At 40.1% G+C, this 19,861-nt stretch overlaps 3 protein-coding genes and 1 long non-coding RNA gene across 9 annotated transcripts; 2 read left to right on the top strand and 2 right to left on the bottom strand.

Annotated features, from left to right (window-relative positions):
• The first annotated feature begins 1,200 nt into the window (after positions 1 to 1,200).
• Positions 1,201 to 10,445, top strand: LOC109898641 (calponin-1). Its single transcript, XM_031827653.1, has 7 exons — positions 1,201 to 1,473; positions 6,138 to 6,259; positions 6,451 to 6,517; positions 7,137 to 7,274; positions 7,417 to 7,533; positions 7,723 to 7,869; positions 8,060 to 10,445. Exons 1-7 carry the CDS (start codon positions 1,414 to 1,416, stop codon positions 8,297 to 8,299), a joined length of 891 nt encoding a protein of 296 aa, XP_031683513.1. The 5' UTR covers positions 1,201 to 1,413; the 3' UTR covers positions 8,300 to 10,445.
• On the bottom strand, positions 10,136 to 12,896 carry LOC109883308 (transcription elongation factor 1 homolog). Its single transcript, XM_020475330.2, has 4 exons — positions 12,791 to 12,896; positions 11,508 to 11,637; positions 11,324 to 11,394; positions 10,136 to 11,127 (listed from the first exon to the last, which is right to left on the bottom strand). Exons 2-4 carry the CDS (start codon positions 11,621 to 11,623, stop codon positions 11,063 to 11,065), a joined length of 252 nt encoding a protein of 83 aa, XP_020330919.1. The 5' UTR covers positions 11,624 to 11,637; positions 12,791 to 12,896; the 3' UTR covers positions 10,136 to 11,062.
• Positions 12,897 to 14,748: 1,852 nt separating this feature from the next.
• Positions 14,749 to 16,975, bottom strand: LOC116374469 (uncharacterized). Of its 5 annotated transcripts, none has more exons than XR_004210417.1 (6): positions 16,432 to 16,975; positions 16,036 to 16,245; positions 15,359 to 15,447; positions 15,173 to 15,246; positions 14,921 to 15,037; positions 14,749 to 14,794 (listed from the first exon to the last, which is right to left on the bottom strand). It is a non-coding gene; the product is annotated as an uncharacterized LOC116374469 (long non-coding RNA). The 5 variants fall into 5 exon arrangements; XR_004210419.1 differs by having other exon boundaries at positions 15,173 to 15,241; XR_004210416.1 differs by having other exon boundaries at positions 15,359 to 16,245.
• A 23-nt stretch (positions 16,976 to 16,998) lies between these two features.
• LOC109883312 (transmembrane protein 205-like) lies at positions 16,999 to 19,678 on the top strand. Of its 2 annotated transcripts, none has more exons than XM_020475335.2 (4): positions 16,999 to 17,294; positions 17,797 to 17,905; positions 18,073 to 18,236; positions 18,415 to 19,678. In XM_020475335.2, exons 2-4 carry the CDS (start codon positions 17,806 to 17,808, stop codon positions 18,715 to 18,717), a joined length of 567 nt encoding a protein of 188 aa, XP_020330924.1. In that variant the 5' UTR covers positions 16,999 to 17,294; positions 17,797 to 17,805; the 3' UTR covers positions 18,718 to 19,678. The 2 variants fall into 2 exon arrangements, with proteins under 2 accessions (XP_020330924.1, XP_020330923.1); XM_020475334.2 differs by having other exon boundaries at positions 17,121 to 17,245.
• Positions 19,679 to 19,861: the final 183 nt, after the last annotated feature.

Raw genomic sequence — 19,861 nt, 5'->3', positions numbered from 1 at the left:
GCAGACCGTTTCACTGCTGCTCTACCATACTACTCTTGGCATTTTATCATCAACTTGATTGATTTACAGTAATCCTGCCTGTATTGTTACTGGGTCAGGGTGTTTGAACTCAACTATTCCAGCATTCCCACAGCCCTCCACCATAACCCCTTTCCTCATCCTCCATCCCCTCATAGTGCTCTTTCCAGAACCTTCTCTTCATGCCCTGTCTGGTAACGCATTACCACCATATGTACGTGAGAGTGAAAGTGGGACAGGACTAATAGCAGTAGGGTGAATCATCCTGCTGCTCTCTGGGGAGCAGTGCTGCCTGTTCCCCTTTGACACTCCACAGCCCGCTGGCTTTGCATTCTATTCCCCTGTCATCTGCCTGTGGACGAGCAGAGAAGTGGAGTGAAGCACTTTTTTAAAAGTAGATTGTAGTATTTAGTTCCAAGTTTGTTATGGAAAAACCAAGACAGGAATTGTAAAGCATCAGGGTTGAAAATGGTAGGAAGAATACATATAACATGTTAATCACTACGTAAATACATTTGGGATACATTTAATGTATTATTATCAGGATGAATCATATTGCTATTCATACTGAAATAATTTTACATAAGAAAGTGATCAATTAAATATGCTCAAGTGAGAAAGTATCCATTTAGCCTTTTCAATATCTGCTTCCTTAGCCATCCTTGACCATGACCATAATTAGGGTTACACTGGTCTTGAACCTCTTTGCCCAGCAATATAAACCAAGCTTCTTCAGGTTTATGATGGATGGGTCAATACTTTCAGGCCTGAAAAATAATTCTGTCATATAGGATCTACATCTACAGCAATGAAACATCTTGCAGCATGTATAAATATTACTTTATAATACTTTGTATAAATATAAAGTTAAATGTGTAATTCAAAAATCTAAAGGTCTGCATTGACCTGTGATTGTGAGGTAGACCCTCAACTATTTAATAATAGCTATAGGTCTATGAATTTGTGATGTGCTTGATATTTATTTCATTTGGTAATTGGGATGCAGTAAAATTAGGCAATTGAAAAGGATCCTCCATCCAACATCCAATTCCTCTTAAGGTGGAAAAAGTGACACTGAGCGAGTCAAATGCCATACTGGTGACATCACCCAGAGGAAGAGGCAACGTCGGGATTGGATGGTGGCCCTAGCCAATCGCGCCGCACTCCAGAAATCCACAGATGGGAAGAGTTTAAAAAAGATTGAGAAAAGTGTTGCAAAGTGGTCCACAGCCTCACCAGAGCGAGCAAGAACGTTACAGAATCTGAATCCGTGGGTCTGTCATATCCATTGGAGTCCAGGGAGAAAGAGGACTTTGCTGTGGGTTTTCTCGTGCCAGGATAGAGGGGTGTATTTCACCATTTTTAAATCTCCTCTGTGAATAATCAAAGATAACTATGTCAAAGAATTTCAAAGGTGGACCATCCTTCGGACTTTCTGCTGAGGTCAAAAGTAAGGTATGTATCTCGCATGTCATGTGGCTTTTCTTTTAATTAAAATTAAAATAATGGGGTCTTTGCGTAATTGACATCAGTGGGCCAAGATAATGCTCGCGCTCAGGAAGGTGCACACTTGACGCTCGCATATCTTGTCACTACGTGCATCTTCTCAGATGTATTAGTTGTAGGGGAACCAATGGTATATCGAGGGCCAATAATATATTTTTGCTTTCTGTTAGGATATTTTATCGAATAGGCTTTTTGGACTGTCAAATTGGACTGTCAATGGTGATCATAGGTCTAGGGCCTAGGCCTATACTGATAAATGGCAGCCTACCGTTCTTACAGTTGACTTTATCGTTTAATATGTGAGGGCATCCAAACCAATTGTCTCTGATTCACAACTTCGAACTGGGTCATTTAGATTACAGGTGATATCACCTAACCTGTCTGTCACAGAACACAATGACATAATTCCTCCCAGATGAGCCAACAAGGCCTGATTTCAAGGTGTCTTTAGAAGGCTACCAGTATGTATATATTTTTTAAAGGGTCAATCTGTGATCACTACATTCATTTTGGACTTTTAAATTCATGATACCCATTGATTCTTGAAGAATATGACTTATAAGTCTTTCATGAGCTTAGTTCCTTGTTCTTACCCCATCATCAGAACCCATCAGTGGTTACATTTCTACAGACCCATCCCTAAGCTATTTTACCAAATCAGTGGCGGTTTGTCCGCTTTGTTATTGTTTGAACTGCAGATTGCCCCTTTAAAGTCTAGGCGAGAACTAAATGAGTCACCAACACCAACCAAGAGTATATGGACCAGCTACTGTAGGCCTACCATGTAGGCGACTGTGCTATCAACATCCACTAATGTTTGGGAGAGATTGTATTTTCAGTGACAGTGCAATAACAGTGATGCACGATATGTGTGTGTGTGTGTCATATCTGCTGACAACCCATGTTCAGCTTGGGACACAGCATGACTCTGCCAATGGGATCAAATAACTATCCCAGGATATTCCAGAACTCCCAACTCCATGTCTGTCAATAACAACTGAATTTGCTATCCCTATCATCAACCCTATCACGTTGGAAGAGCCCTTTTTCCTGCATACATAGTGGTTTCCTGTCCATACTTTTATAGGGGCACTCTTCAAACAAACATTTCCTTATACTTGGCCACCATGGTCATTAGTGCTGTAGTATAGAAATAGGTCATATTCAAAAGTGTATCAGTCAGTATATATATATATATATATATATGGCATGACATCCGATGATAGCGGATATGCTCCAGAGACTGATAGACAGGTACGTCAGCAACCTAAACCTCCTTTTAAGGTGTCCCTGAGCTCTGTCTTACAACCTGAGCAAGTGTCTCTCTGTAAACAATTTACACTCCAGTGAGAAATGACAAAACACTGTTGAGGCAGAGGAGAGACAGACAGAACAAAGCCCTGTGGATTCACTGGAATGTCAACCTTCAACATGATTGTTTGTATCCAGGGGTGAAAGTAAATGTAATGTATTCCCGGGACAGGGACCTTCTGTGTGTGTAGAATAACATATATAGAATCCCTATTAATTTAATAGGATCTCTACAGGCCTAATAGTGAAGATTTGTCCTTTAACTTTTAAAATATATTAGCCTACCTTTTAATGTGGCATTAACATGACCTGTCATGTGTTTTCATCTGAGTGTCAATCGATTACTTCAAAACGCTAATGTAGGCTAGTTTTTAAGCTATATTTAGATATTTTTCTGCTTTTTATTTTGTTACATTTGTTAGTCAACTTGTCTATAATTAGATCCTTACAGCTCCTCTTCTGTCATTACTTGATGCTCATCTAGAATACTAGATAAAGCCTTGCTAATGATGGCATAAATCGATAGAATTATCAGTGCATCATCTACAATCTATACTGAACAAAAATATAAAAGCAACATGTAAAGTGTTGGTCCCATTTTCCATGAGCTGAAATAAAAGATCCTTGACAGTTCCATATGCACTAAAAGCTTATTTCTCTAAAATGTTGTGTACAAATTTGGTTGCATCCCTGTTAGTGAGCATTTCCCCTTTGCCAGGTGTGGCATATCAAGAAGCTGATTAAACCACATGATCATTACACAGGTGCACCTTGTGCTGGGGACAATAAAATGCCACTAGCAGTTTTGTCATATAACACAATGTCACAGATGTCTTGAGGGAGCATGCATTTGGCATGCCGACTACAGGAATGTCTAACAGAGCAGTTGCCAGACAATTTAATATACATTTCTTGACTATAAGCCGCCTACAACGTTGTTTTAGAGAATTTGGCAGTATGTCGAACTGGCCTCACAACCGCAGACCACATGTAACCATGCCAGCCTAGGACCTCCACATCCACCTTCTTCACCTGCATGATCGTCTGAGGAGGGGGAGTGGAGGTGCTGAGGAGTATTTCTGTCTGTAATAAAGCACTTTTGTGGGGAAAAACTCATTCTGATTGGCTTGGCCTGACTCACCAGTGGGTGGACCTGGCTCCCGAGTTGGTGGGCCTATGCCATCCCAGGCCCCTACCTAGTCATGTGAATGAATTTATTGCAATTGACTGCTTTCTTTTTATGAACTGTAACTCAGTAAAATCTTTGATATTGTTGCATGTTGCGTTTAAATCTTTGTTCCGTATAGGTGACATGGTTAAAGTTTCTCTTTCATTTCTGCTTCTCTCACGAAGCGAGGACGTTTAGGGACCAGGGAGATTTCCAAATGACATCTGTTTGACCGGTTTAAAGGAAATGAAAAGCTGTGAAAACGATCCAACATGTTTCTGATAGTATTTCAGTTCGTCTTGGAAGCATATTTAATGTGGCTGAAAATGAAATACTGTCAGCTTTTATGTAGCTGAAGAAAATTGCACTTTAAGGCTACACAACAGGTCCCTAAAAGCCTCAATCTCATTCTCTCAAGATGCTGAAATAAATAAATTGTATTTCTCCACTCCTGTTCCACTTAATTCTGCTGGATTTAACATTATAATAGGTGACATATGAGGCCTACAGTCAGTGTCCAGGCTTTAGTTACTATTCCAACTATTACGCCTCTCCACACTAAAATTATTCCGGCATCCATACAGCAGTGCCTTTTTGATACATGCAAAGATACATCACTTACAAAACACCAAAAAGTGTTCTGAATGACATTCGGTGATTGTCCTTCATTAGGCCTGCACAATCTTGTAACCTGAATTGATGTGTATACTGCTGTCTGCGTGCATCTCAGTCTTGGCCACTCATCTCTGCCTTATCAAAAACGTGAGTGTTGTAGTTGAACCACAATGCATTTTGGAGCGTATTCCACAAGTTTTCAAGTCCATTCAAGTCCATAATTTTTTATGCGAATGACATGCGGCATGTTAAATAGTGTGATAGCCTACAGTTTTCTTTAAATCTGTTTTAATTATTGTGATAGGTTCATGTTTTACCGGTATGACGTAAACCCACTCGTTATTTTGCCAGTACTCCATACTGGACCGTTCCGTCTTACTTTCACCCCTGTTTGTATCAACTTAAACCATTTTATTCCTTATTCCATGGCCTACGATGATTTAATTTATATTCTCTCCACTGAGTTCATACATGAAAAACACTGATAGAATCAATGGATAGGTGCCAATTTTGGCATCAAAGACTTGTACATTTTTAAATAAATGAACCAGTTCTGATTACATTCCTGACCTCCTGACACAGTTAAATGAAACTCTGACCAAAATACCTTGGCTGGATGCAAGTGCTGTCTGCAGGTCTTGGCATCTCATTATCAGATGTGGTTTGCCTGAGTAGATTGCCTCACTGTAAAAGTACAGATTCCGGAAAACCCAGAGGGAGAGAGGGAGCACAGGGAGGAGCAATAGGGTGAGCTGTTTCTCCCAAGTTTGGTGTGATGGACTGGAAGCTACGCAAACCCTGCTGCTTTGAAATACCTGTTTGTGTTGGCTCCTGGTCTCACAAGCTCTCTCCCAGACTGTGAGTGAGCAGAACATTCAGAAAAGGAGAGAGCGCAGAGCGAGAGGGGGGCTACAGACGAACCATAGAATTTCTGGTATTAGGGGGATGCGTTTGTGCCAATAGGGAGATACAAGGAAGCGGAGAATCAGTGTTTCTCCATGCAGGAATGTCCCCTGGCCATTTTTCATTTTCTTCCTGTTGTTTTTTAACTCTAATCTTCATCTTTAGGTTTTATTACAATGGGTAGGCTTTCAAAGGAAAGTGGAGAGGAATGTTATCCCTCTGTTACAAGATGAGAAAGGAAAAGGGAGGAGGGATAATACCTCTGATGAATATCATAGTTCAATTACTCTTTTACTATAGTTACAGTTTGTTGTAAGATCATTTGTATTTTTCAGGTAGCCAAGCACCTGTCACAAGATCATTCATCATGCAGAACTGACAGTTACAAGACATTAACCTGAGTGTCTGCAGATGTTAGGATGCAGTCAAATGCAACACATTTACAGTGCATCCGGAAAGTATTCAGACCCCTTCACTGCGTTGTTTTCGCTTTGTCATTATGGGGTATTGTGTGTGGCGGAAAAATAATAACTTAATCCTTTTTAGAATAAGGCTGAAATGTAACAAAATGTGGAAAAAGTGAAAGGGTCTGAAAACTTTCCGATTGCCTCTTCAGTTGGCCCAGAAGTATGACCCCCAGAAGGAGGAGGAGCTGAGGCTGTGGATCCAGGACGTAACAGGCAAGAAGATCGCTGATCCTTTCATGGAGAACCTAAAGGATGGGGTCATCTTGTGCGAGTGAGTGAGCGATACTCTCCTCCTCTGTGGCCGTGCAGAATGGCAGAGCATATTGTGTGTCATATTACTTTCTGTTGCTTCCAATATCATTCAGTCTCATTCATTTCCCCACTGTTAATGATGACTGTGCCACTCAAAGTCAGAACAGTATTTTGACTGTTGTTCTGTGCTTTCTCTTTCCTTGTGTATAGACTTATCAACACACTTCAGCCAGGATCTGTGAGAAAGATTAACACTTCCCCTCAAAACTGGCATCAGGTAAGCTTGTTCTGAGACAGAATAAATGTTTCTATATTATTATATAATATCATGACGTGCAGTAGGCTATAGTTATTATAGATACTTTGCATAGTATTGAGCAGCATAAGCATGCCAAGAGTCAGTAGTTTTTTCCACTCCATACCTTTCATCCACTGAACTCGCTGAAATATGTAACCAGATAGATAGTCTTTTGCTTGGCATAGTGTTTATTTATTTACATTCCAAGCTGCAGCTACGTTGTTTAATGGGGCACATCTACGCGTGCGTCTTCAGATCTCTTTATATGAGACTCAAAAAGAAAACAGCACTTTTAAGTGTTTGTTGAGACACTTTCAAGAATGATCCATGACATACAATGTTACTAAGAATCAATGCACTCACATGTGGTCCCTTTATCGGGAATAAAAGAGAAAAATATTATCCAACTGGTGAGTAGGGCTTTGAAGAAAAGCCCACACAGCTGACCATTCTGAAGTCCTGAGTCTCAAATACAATGACTATTTAAAGAAACATGACAATATCAAAATAACAAATAACTCAGTAACTGGTGTCCTCTTTGTTTGTACTCAGTGGACCATTTGTTCTTGGCTAATTCTTCTTTCTTTTCATTGCCCAGCTGGAAAACATTGGCAATTTTGTACGAGCCATCACAGTTTATGGTATGAAGCCATACGATTTGTTTGAGGCCAACGACCTGTTTGAGAATACCAACTACACCCAGGTCCAGAGCACACTCATCACCCTGGCTGGAATTGTGAGTGGAAACCCATAGAGGAATCTCAGTACATTGTACAGTACTGTATGTAGAAAGTATTGTCAGTGGCATGTAATAAACCTACTTCTACTTCACGTGAGGATCCATAATCTGTTTTTCTAACCTTCCCCTCTTTCACCAGGCCCAGTCCAAAGGTTTCCACTCCAAGCATGACATGGGAGTGAAGTATGCAACAGCACACCAGCGCCGTTTCGCCCCAGACATGCTGAAGGAAGGGCGCAATGTCATCGGCCTGCAGGTCAGAACAGTCTTTGTATCATATACACCTTATACACTAAGATATCACTGTTATTACAGATGTAATATAAGTAGTAGTAGCAGCATGTTATAACATACCTTCATTTGTTTTTAGTTTGGCCGATAGGATTGGTTTAATGGTATTATAGTTCAGGCATAACCAGTGCACTACCTTTGCCTGTCTGTCCAGATGGGTACCAACAAACTTGCCAGCCAGAAGGGCATGACATCTTATGGCACGCGGCGTCACCTGTATGACCCGAGGGGGGGAATGGAGAACCCTCTGGACCAGTCCACCATCAGCCTCCAGATGGGCACCAATAAGGGTGCCAACCAGGTGGGGCACCATTTGATTTCACAAATAGATATTCTCTGGTAGAGATAGAATTGACTAACATTCTGCACATCTTGGGAGTTTTCCCTCTCTCTGCCTATCATGAAAGCAATTAATATATAGCAATTCATATATAAAATATGACACTTTGTAGCCTATATCTAATCATCCCCTGCTTTTCTTCCTCTCTCAGTCTGGCATGACGGCCCCTGGCACCAGGAGACACATCTATGACAAGAGTCTGGGCTTGGAGGAATGCGACACCTCCACCGTCTCACTGCAGATGGGCACCAACAAGATGGCGTCCCAACAGGGCATGACCACATACGGCCTCCCTCGGCAGGTCTACGACAACAAGTACTGCTCCAACCCTGATGAATTCATCAACAACGGGGAGAGGGCTGAGTTTGACGGTACTATGTACTATGACTAAAGAGAACAGGATAACCCCAGTCCACTCTTCTCAATAACCCCTCTCCACCAGCAAGACCACCCAAACTGTTATTTACTGTTTTCATTATCCTCATCCCTTGCTGTTTTCTTTGTGATCAACCATTCAAATAATTGTTGTCCTTTGAGGGGATTCATGCCTGGTTCAATCTTTTTGACCTTGTTTTTTAAAATAAATTTAATGTAGTGGCCCACACCCCTCTCTCCCTTTGCAATGGAGATTTTTCTATTCAAATACGGTCAAAATAAATACTAAAAATACTAATAATGTCAAGAGACCCATTCCTTAATCAATCATTTTTTATTGATAGATATTTTATAGTTTATAAAGTTTAAGTTTATAGTTTAAGCTTAAACATTGAGAATACAGGAAAAAGTTCATTGAATGGAAAGAAGTGACCGACATGTTGCTGTTAACCTTTAACCCCTGAGGAACAGGAGTCCGCTCTGGGATTCAATCCCTCTGGTTGACTCGGGGCCCAGAGAATCAGACTGAGTCTTCCAGGACACAGGGGCATGGACTAGAAGCTTTGATCAGATGTATTCCTTATGACTTTGCCTGTGTATGCACGTCTGCACTGCGCTGACATCCCTGCTCTAGCTCACAGGACTGCCAACCAGCCATTTTATACCACAGATGGAATGTTTTTTCTAGTATTCTTTAAATCATTAGAAGATCAGTAGTAGGGTTCTCAAACCTGATACTTGAATTAATGTGAGCCCCTAAAGGCATCGTGAAAAGCCAATAGATTTTAATATTTGTAGTATTATAAGCAGTATTCAACACGTCTCGCATACTTCATTAGTGGTAAACAATGCAGATGAAATTTTAGCCACTGTGTCAGCTATGTTAATGTGGATGTCACATAGGCCAGTTTGCATGAGACAAGTTATAATCCCTCTATAGTTTCCATGTCACACAGCTTTAATATATTGCTGCGCTATTTGCACTTTGCATCACCTTGTTGAATATGTACATGGATAGAATTGTTTATGACTAGAAGAAAGGGGGATAAGTCAGGTCATTGAGAGCCATAACATCTGCACACTGTTATACACGAGATAACGGTCTAATTAACGTCCACTTAGTCATACCTCAATACAGCAGACCCTGTATCACTAACTACTACATGATATGGGGTACCCACCGCAGATCTTGAATGTAATGTGATTTTGAGCACTGCAAGATGTGACAGTCATTCTGTGGATTCATGAAGTAATCACCTTGTACCAGCAGTCGCAAATGAATAGCATTAGTCTGCAACATATTTATGCTCGGGATAATGTAGCCTAACACAGCTGCTAATGGTTTAAACATTAAACTGTGCATGCTTGACCAAACCTTTGAAAAGCAGGCTTGTTTGCTTGCTAAGAGGTTTGTTCAAGATCAGACACTTCCTGTGTTGCACCTGGAACGTTCCACAGATCACATCTCTATGACTTGCATGCTCATGTACAAAGCATGGATTGGATATACCTTGTCCAGATTGCTTACAGGAAGGAAAACAACATTTTTTAAATTTGGGTGAACTATCCCTTTAAGATACATTTGAAAGGTCTTGATATCGGTTACTGGGTGGTATTGTGATGTGTTTTTAAATAGAAGGTATTGGAGATAACGCTATATAACAGAGTCCCCCCTGAGTTTCTGACCTCTGGAAATTATAGTGATGATTTGTCAAACTTTTGAAGGCTTAATACTTTAAAAGGAACGTTGTTTGATGCTGAGCTCATAATCTGAAGGCCATATTGTATTTTTCCCCCCTAGATTAGTGTGCCATCTAGTGTTTAACATTAAAAAAAAACTACATTCCACAGATTTAAGGTAAAAGTCATATGCGCCACAAGAGGTGTCTTTTATTAAAGCACCTAACTTATTCTGTATTGTCACATGTCCAATAGCTGTATACGAAGTCAGTTGTGCATTAAGAAAATATTTTTAGTTTAGAATGAGAGCCAACAGTGCCTAGCCAAAATACAATTGGCAATATTACCCTCTGGTCTAAAAATGTGTGTCAATGTTGTTCAGACTATCAATTGTTCAGTATTCTGAAAATCTTGTATTTATTTGGCTTTCACTTACAATGAAATTAGCTGCAATACAATAAATCACATCAAAATTACAATTATTTAATTGGGGTTGTGAGTGCAAAACTTGCCACCAGGCCATATCAGATTATTTTTCGTTCATATTTGTTCTAGATATTTGAACCATTTCAGCAGTATGTGACAGATGCAGTTAGGTGTGAATTACATTGATGTGTTTATTGATCAAGTCATTCCCATACAAAAAAAACATAATTGAAATAAAAATCATGACATCAAACAAAAAACTACAGAATCACCCCTTTTAAATTTTTACAAATATAACCTACTTGCTCCAGTAAAGGGGGACATGGCAGTTTGGGAAAGTCTAAAGACATATCCACCAACAGGCTTGCCTGTAAAACATAACAAATGATGAGGTGGTTTGAAACTTAGTGGGATTCTCAAAGATCAGGACCATTGGGACATTTCATTGCCCTACCCACATCCCACCCTGCCACAGAGAGGGAAGACAGGAAGTGTATCTTTCTTCATATCAAATCCATTAGTGTGTAGACACTGAAGATTTCACAGTGTTATCTGTCTTTGTTTGTTCTCCACAATCACTACTTGACAAGGCCCTGGCCCAGCCAGAGATATGTGACCCATCATAGGGAATGAGGGGTGAGGTCAGACAGGAATAGAGTCAGGGGGACCACTGCTACTGATTGGCTGCTTCGCAAGCATCTATCCAATCACTGTAAACATCCACTGGTTCTGAAAGATCTGGGGACAAATGTCAAGGAAAAGTTCATCTGGGAGGTACAGTTGTAAAGACATTGCTTTTATTTATTTATATATATATATATATATATATATATATATATATATATTTTTTTTACAAATGTACAAGCCAATCTGTGAGCTATATGGTGTGTAGATAAGTGAATATAGTGATCCAATCAAAGAATCAAAAGGATACAAGTAATGGGAGTCTGGAATTCTTCCAAGCAGACGGTGCACGATATTATCCCTGTGTTTCGAGTGCGTTCCCTGAAAAAATAAAATAAAATGTGCATTTGGATAGGGTTTCAGGATATGTATCAACATGTGATCATATTTTACAGCGAGACCATATACTGTTCAACACAACCAAGTGAACGTACATTTTGACATCACAGGACTTCTCGTGGTTACAAAAGGGACAGGTGAATTGGGTGTCCAAGTTACCCGTCAGTTTCTTTTTGGGAGGTGGCTTCCTCTTTGACTTTCGGCGTCCCATTCTCGATGTATAACCTGTAAAATAAAATAGCTACATTTTTCGGAGTTTACAAAACAAGTTCTGTTGACGGTCAAATTCAATAAATAATTAGGTCAATCTTGTTAGCTAGCATATATTATAGCTAGTGTATGGTGCTGATATTCATTTGATTTTGGGCAGTCATGCTGCGTTCATCTCGTAATTTGGAAAAATACTACTTGTAAACTGGGAACAACGAATGTGTGGGTTCATGTGCTTTGAACTCGTTGAGAATGCTGATTGCCGGTTAATGGCAAACAAGCTGTGTCAACCATGAACGGAAAAGTACAGCTTTCACGCTCATATACATATTAGTGTTATAATAACACTTTTATAAATCATGTTTTGTTGTTGAATTGAACTGCTGAAATTGCTCTTATCGAGGTATTGGCCTTAGTAGTTGATGTCAGAGACAGAGTTCATCATATGCGCAGTAGAGCAAATTGGAGCACAGGGATGACAGACAAGTTTCCCATTAGTAATTACGAGTTGGAGGTGCGTTAATTTATTTTCCCCAGCCCTATGCCCCTATTTGCAAATGTACGAGATGTTATAAATGCATCAATATTCTGCCGCTATAGACCATCTGCTAGTACGCATGTGCGAGCTAATACATCACGCTTGTGTAAACAAACATATTTTTAACCGTATTTTCCACATAAATTCAAATTATATTTTATTTCCGATCATTTAGTCAGATGTCGACGATTAACGTTACTTTTCTCTTGTTGGGGCCATGTTCACACTACACAAGAGTGTAGTAGCTAAATTCCCCGCCATCGCGCATGGACTTTTTTTTTTTAGCTTGCAGCTATAAAATAGGAGCTCAACAATACTGCCTTTTATACAAAACGTCCTGCAAATTCTACAAGTCCATTTCCAACAATATTGTTAATTGCATGAACAGTTTATTTTGGGATGATTTCTGAAGAGGCAGCTAGATAGTAATAGCTAGTAACGTTAGAGCGCGAGGAAAACAAAGTTAGCTTGTGTTAGCTAACTAACGCTGGATTTGTAATATGCTAGCTATGCACACTTTTTTTTAAATAGGAGAATCACGCATGTAATTTAAAATCGTGCCGGATGTATAATTAATTTGTTTGCATGTTAGTCATATAATCAAACCCGCTGGATTAAGCATTTTCTTACCAGATAAGTGACCCAAGTAATGACGCTAACAAATAGAAATTGTATCCGGAAATTATTCTGAACTCTTTCATCTGATTGGAAGATTAAGGCGCTTTTTAGGGTTGTCATTGGTCAAACAAATTATCAACCCGCCTCTCAGAATTTATAAACCTCTTTGATACAATCCCAAAATAATTACAATATATACATTGATTATGCAGTCTACCACAGGAGACTGCTGAGGGGAGGACGGCTCATAATAATGGCTGGAATGGAATAAATTGAAGGGTATCAAAAAACATGGAAATAATGTATTAATGAGTTTGATTACCATATAATTTATTCTGTTCCAGCCATTACTATGAGCCTGTCTTCCCCAATGAAGGTGCCACCAACCTCCTGTGTTTAATAGTCTACAGTACATAAATATTGATGGGAAAAAAGCAGCCTTTTACCTGAATTATTGATAAAGAAATGTGTTGAATGCACAAAGCTCAAACAGAAAATAATTGTCAGTGTAGAACACATTTTATTTTATTTGGCAGTGAGACAAGGTAGGGCAAAAGGTAGATTGAGGATTCCAGCTATGAACTTTATTTCCTTCTGCAACAGAGACAAAATGAAGAATGAAGAATTCACTTCTAATGTGGTTACCCTTATTTTTTTATTTTTTATTTCACCTTTATTTAACCAGGTAGGCTAGTTGAGAACAAGTTCTCATTTGCAACTGCGACCTGGCTAAGATAAAGCATAGCAGTGTGAGCAGACAACAAAGAGTTACACATGGAGTAAACAATTAACAAGTCAATAACACAGTAGAAAACAAAGGGGGAGTCTATATACAATGTGTGCAAAAGGCATGAGGTAGGCAAATAATTACAATTTTGCAGATTAACACTGGAGTGATGAATGATCAGATGGTCATGTACAGGTAGAGATATTGGTGTGCAAAAGAGCAGAAAAGTAAATAAATAAAAACAGTATGGGGATGAGGTAGGTGAAAATGGGTGGGCTATTTACCAATAGACTATGTACAGCTGCAGCGATCGGTTAGCTGCTCAGATAGCTGATGTTAGAAGTTGGTGAGGGAGATAAAAGTCTCCAACTTCAGCGATTTTTGCAATTCGTTCCAGTCACAGGCAGCAGAGTACTGGAACGAAAGGCGGCCAAATGAGGTGTTGGCTTTAGGGATGATCAGTGAGATACACCTGCTGGAGCACGTGCTACGGATGGGTGTTGCCATCGTGACCAGTGAACTGAGATAAGGCGGAGCTTTACCTAGCATGGACTTGTAGATGACCTGGAGCCAGTGGGTCTGGCGACGAATATGTAGCGAGGGCCAGCCGACTAGAGCATACAAGTCGCAGTGGTGGGTGGTATAAGGTGCTTTAGTGACAAAACGGATGGCACTGTGATAGACTGCATCCAGTTTGCTGAGTAGAGTGTTGGAAGCCATTTTGTAGATGACATCGCCGAAGTCGAGGATCGGTAGGATAGTCAGTTTTACTAGGGTAAGCTTGGCGGCGTGAGTGAAGGAGGCTTTGTTGCGGAATAGAAAGCCGACTCTTGATTTGATTTTCGATTGGAGATGTTTGATATGAGTCTGGAAGGAGAGTTTGCAGTCTAGCCAGACACCTAGGTACTTATAGACGTCCACATATTCTAGGTCGGAACCATCCAGGGTGGTGATGCTAGTCGGGCATGCGGGTGCAGGCAGCGACCGGTTGAAAAGCATGCATTTGGTTTTACTAGCGTTTAAGAGCAGTTGGAGGCCACGGAAGGAGTGTTGTATGGCATTGAAGCTTGTTTGGAGGTTAGATAGCACAGTGTCCAAAGACGGGCCGAAAGTATATAGAATGGTGTCGTCTGCGTAGAGGTGGATCAGGGAGTCGCCCGCAGCAAGAGCAACATCATTGATATACACAGAGAAAAGAGTCGGCCCGAGAATTGAACCCTGTGGCACCCCCATAGAGACTGCCAGAGGACCGGACAGCATGCCCTCCGATTTGACATACTGAACTCTGTCTGCAAAGTAATTGGTAACATATACATCAATTTAAGTGTGCTTATTAATTAGATGATAACATGAATTACTGTTGTCAGTAATAGATGAGAAACAGCAAATAATGTTATTTGTGTGCTTTCATTTACCTGACAGACACACTGATTTCCACTTTGATCTTTGGTGTCATTCCTTTGGCACATGTTCCGCTTTGCCTGAATCTGAATCGGCTGGCATAACCCTCTGTCCTATTCGTTCAGTTCGGCCTAGTATGCGATGAAAGAGACCATGCACACAGCAATGAAAACTGATCTCAGCAAACAGAAAAATACACTTTGTATTTCAATGCAAATGCTGTATCTTTTGTAGATCAACAGAAAGTTAATTACCAGATATCTTACCTGTTTTATTGGGAGCCTTGCCTTTCGATATTGTTATAGTTTGAAGCTTATTCTGTAACTCAGAAACATCTGATCTAGGGGAGAACACTTGTTATAAGGATGCATCATCATAATTCCTTTAGGAATAGCAGTCTGTCAGATTGCTTGCCATGCTCGTCTACTCTAACCTCAACCCAGAACTTTCACCTTAAATTTGACCTGAGCATGTCCTGAGGCCTCTGCAGTTTGAGTAAGTCGTCCTTCATCTGATAGCTGTCAATCATCCTCTCCAAGCACTGAAAATTGAGACAGATAGATACATATTCCAGATATATATTCCAGAACATGTCACATAACATGAGATAAGCTTCAGCAGTCCAAATCATTATAACCCATGTACAGTTCAGAAGATTGTTTCAAGTGTAAAGTTTGTATCATTTGTTTGATGAGTGAAATCATTCAGGTCAAAGTGATTTGGGGGAGAGAAATGTGAGCTCTGAGCTCTTATAGTATTTGCAGTATTTCTCTGTCAATCTGCGCATAGTTTCGTCTCTTAGTTTTTCTAAAAAGGAAAGGAAAACTTTAGTAAGGTTTATAAAAAGCCTCCATTAGAACAACATCATGGAAGGGGGTCTTGTTCTGAAAAACATAAAATCAAACTTGCTAAGCAGGCCATGAAAGTTGTGGACTTCCTCCCTTTAGCTCAGCAATCTGCTCCCACACGACTGAAGAAACAGACAACATACACAAAAAAATATGGAGAGGGAATTACATGTTATTACTGCATTATCCCACTGAGCTAAAGTCTATTTATCATCATGCAAGTGTAGTTCACCAAAGTATCCCCACCACACCACACTTCAGACTGCCTTATCCAGATCTACCTGTGGTAGAGTTCCTGAGAGTTGTGGTTGATGGCAGCCTGCCTCTGGATATCTGAGGGGTGAGTGCTGGAACAGGAGGCTTGGAGAGTAGGACAGGAGCAGGGAGAGTGCGCAGGTAGTGGAGCTCAGTGGAGACCTCACAGCCTAGGCCCTCAAAACGCTCCTCAAAGTGCTGGGCGGCAACATGTGCAGCCAAATGGTGCACCTCGGCTGGAGGAACGAGGACAGGAGGACAGTTTATGTCATCTTTAAGTCCTTGTTATGACAGTGCTATTTAGCCCTTATGACAGGGTTCAACTCAAGTAAAGAGTAACCCATGCATTCAAAAAATAATAATAATCAGGGAATCAAGAGTCAGGTGTGTTTCAGGCGCGATTGTGTTGTGTCCTCCCTTACATTGAAGGACTGCCATGGTATTGAGATTCTGGGTTCTCTCTGCCTCGTGCATGGACAGAGTTTTGCACAGGGAATCAATAGTCTACAAAACAACAAATATTAATTGAAACAATATCCCCTGAATAAAACAGTAACCAATATAAGCCATCAAATAAAACAGTAGACAATCGTGAATATGGGAAGAATACAACATTCTACAGGAAGCAGTTAAAGACACCTTGGCTTGTGTTTCAACCTCTGACCTAATTCTTTCCACATCTCGGAGAGACTCCTGAGATTCACCTCCTGCTACTAGAAGACAACTCAAGAAAGTCAGTGAACAATGACCATGCAGTATTACACCAGGCATTGTCAAGTTATGTTACTTTCTGATGATCACATTGACACAATAACACTTACAACACCTTCAGCGGGAAGGGGTGGTGGTTCACACTGAAACAACAATCGACATTGTATTGAAAATAATTCTAACAAACTATTTTGGTACTGTATGACATTGAGTGCCAAATGTGTTTTCTACTCACCAAGGCCCTCTTGTCCTCCATGTCAACTGGTCTGAGCTAAGTTAATTGTAAGTGGGTGGATAAAAACGGTGTCACAATGACAAGGCGGGGATACGTTCTATCTCATTGATAATTGGTTTGTGGGTTATAGTTTAACGTAATATTTATTTTGTGATAATGTGATTTGTAGATATTGCTTGGGGGGCGTGGTTAATGGCAATTGACGTTTGAGAGAGGAAGTGTTGTTCTAGTGTTCGATCTACGGGAGTTGCGAAAAGAGTGTTTCCCTTCAGTCAACATACCACATCCAGGTAGTTATTTTTCAGTTGATTTTTTTGAAGGAAAAAAGAAGACAAACAAGTAAGAAGCCACTTTCCTCTCTTTGGAATGCACTGCAACACTACATGCGCGCAGTTGTGTAACTCACCTAGCGAGCGAGTTACTATGGGTTGTCCTAACGACATTTGTAGTTTATCTAACAAATGCCATTCCACTCATGGTTTCCAATTCCCAAAATGCGATATTGAATTAAGTATTTAATCCTCAACAGTATCATTTTTAGATTTTTTGTTAGCTAGCTATCCAACTTTGAAGTATTAGTCTTTAGTAAACAGGTCAGAACTCTTATCTCTCGAAGCCACTATCACTTGCATGCTAATCAAGCTTGCACGTGTAAACGGACCACTTTCCAGTCATCAAATGATGCTGTTTTAAGGGGTTTCAAAAGGTCTTTATTGAATTAGTGATTTTGGGTTAGGATGTTTTTGGGGGGTTTTATGTCCCTAATGCTGTAAATGAATGTTTCATTATCTGGTTTGCTTGCTAACATTTATCTGGGACTTTTTCTATTTTTGTCCCCCAGATTAATACCATGGTCACAGAAGGGGAGCCTACAGATTTGGTGAAAGTGCTGCACCTGCTGGTGCTGTCCTTCGCATGGGGAATGCAGTTGTGGGTCTCCTTTATAGCAGGTGATGATATTGGGATCGATAGGGGATGAGCAGAGGAAATCTGTTAGATTGTAGGGTTTTGCTAACACTTGAAGTGGCATATCAAAAGAAGCCAAGATTAAGAATTTGAGGCACCGTATTTGTCTCCCCATTTCTCTCATTTACATTATCTCTTTTCCCACCCACAGGTTTTACACTGGTGAAGCAGGTAACACTGCACACCTTTGGGCTGGTGCGAAGCAAGCTGTTCCCTGTCTATTTCTATTGCTTACTGGGCAGCAACTTTGTCAGCCTGGCTGTGTATGCAGTCTACCACCCCAGAGAGCTGCTGGATTGGCACGAAAGCCTGCAGGTTATATCACATTCTATTTTATAATTGAGGGCAGGATTCAATCTGTACTGGTGAAGCGTTACAGATTGCGCAATCAAAATGTTACGATTATTTCCGATTTAGATAATGGTTGCATCTACATTATAGATGTCACCTATGTCATCGACAATTCTGAATAAAAATTGTTCTTCCCCTATAGATGGCTCTGTACTTTGTGGCAGTCATCATGGCAGGTCTAAACGCACAGTGGTTTGGCCCATCTGCCACAGAGGTCATGTTCAAGCTGCGGGAGGTGGAGCAGGAGCATGGCCTGGGGAACCAAATAGGGATAGGGAGCCAGAGGGAAGCCTACACCAAACTCAGGGAGCAGGATCCCAAGTACAAGGCCTACAAGAGCACCTTTGGCCACTATCATGGCCTGTCCATCCTATGCAACCTGATTGGCTTTATCTGCACAACCACCAACATAGTGTACACAGCTCTCAATTTACACACCATTTAGAGATTGTGTATATGTGAGAGGATGTATGTATCAAGTGTCTCAGAGTAGGAGTGCTGATGTAGGATTTTTTGCCTTTAAAGCACAATAAATAATATTACATAGCTCTGGAAAAAATCTGAAAAGAAGTGATTGGTCAAAAGACCAATTAGTGGGGGAAAAAATATCAGAATTGGCTGCCTGTGTAAATGCAGCTTTAGGCATATTACATATGGATCTTAGTTCAGCGCTCCTAATGAGACGCTTGATGCATACGGCCCTCAAACATAACGCTTAACCATATTTTTTTAAATGTGCCTTTTTAATCTAATTGTTTCACCTGTCAATAGAAAACAGCACACAATGTCAAAGGATTTCTGGTCTTTCCCTTGTTAAACCGGGAAAGGATGAATGTAATAAAGATCGATTTATAATTTTCAGAAGTACACCTAAAAAAAAAAAAGTGTTAATGTTAGTGATCCTCTTTCCCTACAGTTATTGTTTATTATACATTGATGTACTTGAAGGGTAGAGCTGAAGTAGAATGTGCAGTGATCCTGATAATGTTTTAAAACGGAGGTTTAACACTCACACAGAACTTGAAGATACATTTTTTTTTTTTGAAAAGCACAAGCTTCCGGACTGTTATGAAATGATGGGACATTGTATTGCTTATGACTTCCACTAGAGGGTACTGTCTGCAGAACTTTTTTTTTACAATCATTAGGCAGATATTTTTTTACAATATAACATTTAGCTCAGGGTTGTTGCACAGAATTATGTACTGTGAATAAATCACAATTATGGAAATTCCTACAAATAATGAATTCAATAGCACCAATAATATTGTTAAGTTATTTTTGATGTTGAAACAAGAAAAAATAAAGTTCCGTTTGAGTTGTTACCCTTGATGTAATCAGGAAATACACTCTCCTACAGTTTGAGTTGTTACCCTTGATGGAATCAGGAAATACACTCTCCTACAGTTTGAGTTGTTACCCTTGATGGAATCAGGAAATACACTCTCCTACAGTTTGTGTTGTTACCCTTGATGTAATCAGGAAATACACTCCTACAGTTTGAGTTGTTACCCTTGATGTAATCAGGAAATACACTCTCCTACAGTTTGAGTTGTTACCCTTGATGGAATCAGGAAATACACTCTCCT

The sequence above is a fragment of the Oncorhynchus kisutch genome, linkage group LG6 (assembly GCF_002021735.2).
Source record: "Oncorhynchus kisutch isolate 150728-3 linkage group LG6, Okis_V2, whole genome shotgun sequence".
NCBI lineage: Eukaryota > Metazoa > Chordata > Actinopteri > Salmoniformes > Salmonidae > Oncorhynchus > Oncorhynchus kisutch.
The sequence above is the reverse complement of the archived record's forward strand: the minus strand, read 5'-3'. Positions and strand labels throughout refer to the sequence as shown.

Excerpts from the sequence above, each read along its gene's own strand:
- LOC109898641 (XM_031827653.1), top strand. The coding sequence starts at position 1,414 with ATGTCAAAGAATTTCAAAGGTGGACCATCCTTCGGACTTTCTGCTGAG. Across the intron at positions 1,474-6,137 it reads CTGCTGAGGTCAAAAGTAAG|TTGGCCCAGAAGTATGACCC; the intron begins GTATGTATCTCG and ends TTGCCTCTTCAG. Across the intron at positions 7,275-7,416 it reads TCATCACCCTGGCTGGAATT|GCCCAGTCCAAAGGTTTCCA; the intron begins GTGAGTGGAAAC and ends CTCTTTCACCAG.
- LOC109883308 (XM_020475330.2), bottom strand. The coding sequence starts at position 11,623 with ATGGGACGCCGAAAGTCAAAGAGGAAGCCACCTCCCAAAAAGAAACTG. Across the intron at positions 11,395-11,507 it reads AAGTCCTGTGATGTCAAAAT|GGAACGCACTCGAAACACAG; the intron begins GTACGTTCACTT and ends TTATTTTTTCAG. Across the intron at positions 11,128-11,323 it reads ATTCCAGACTCCCATTACTT|ATCTTTCAGAACCAGTGGAT; the intron begins GTATCCTTTTGA and ends ATTTGTCCCCAG.
- LOC109883312 (XM_020475335.2), top strand. The coding sequence starts at position 17,806 with ATGGTCACAGAAGGGGAGCCTACAGATTTGGTGAAAGTGCTGCACCTG. Across the intron at positions 17,906-18,072 it reads GTGGGTCTCCTTTATAGCAG|GTTTTACACTGGTGAAGCAG; the intron begins GTGATGATATTG and ends TCCCACCCACAG. Across the intron at positions 18,237-18,414 it reads ATTGGCACGAAAGCCTGCAG|ATGGCTCTGTACTTTGTGGC; the intron begins GTTATATCACAT and ends CTTCCCCTATAG.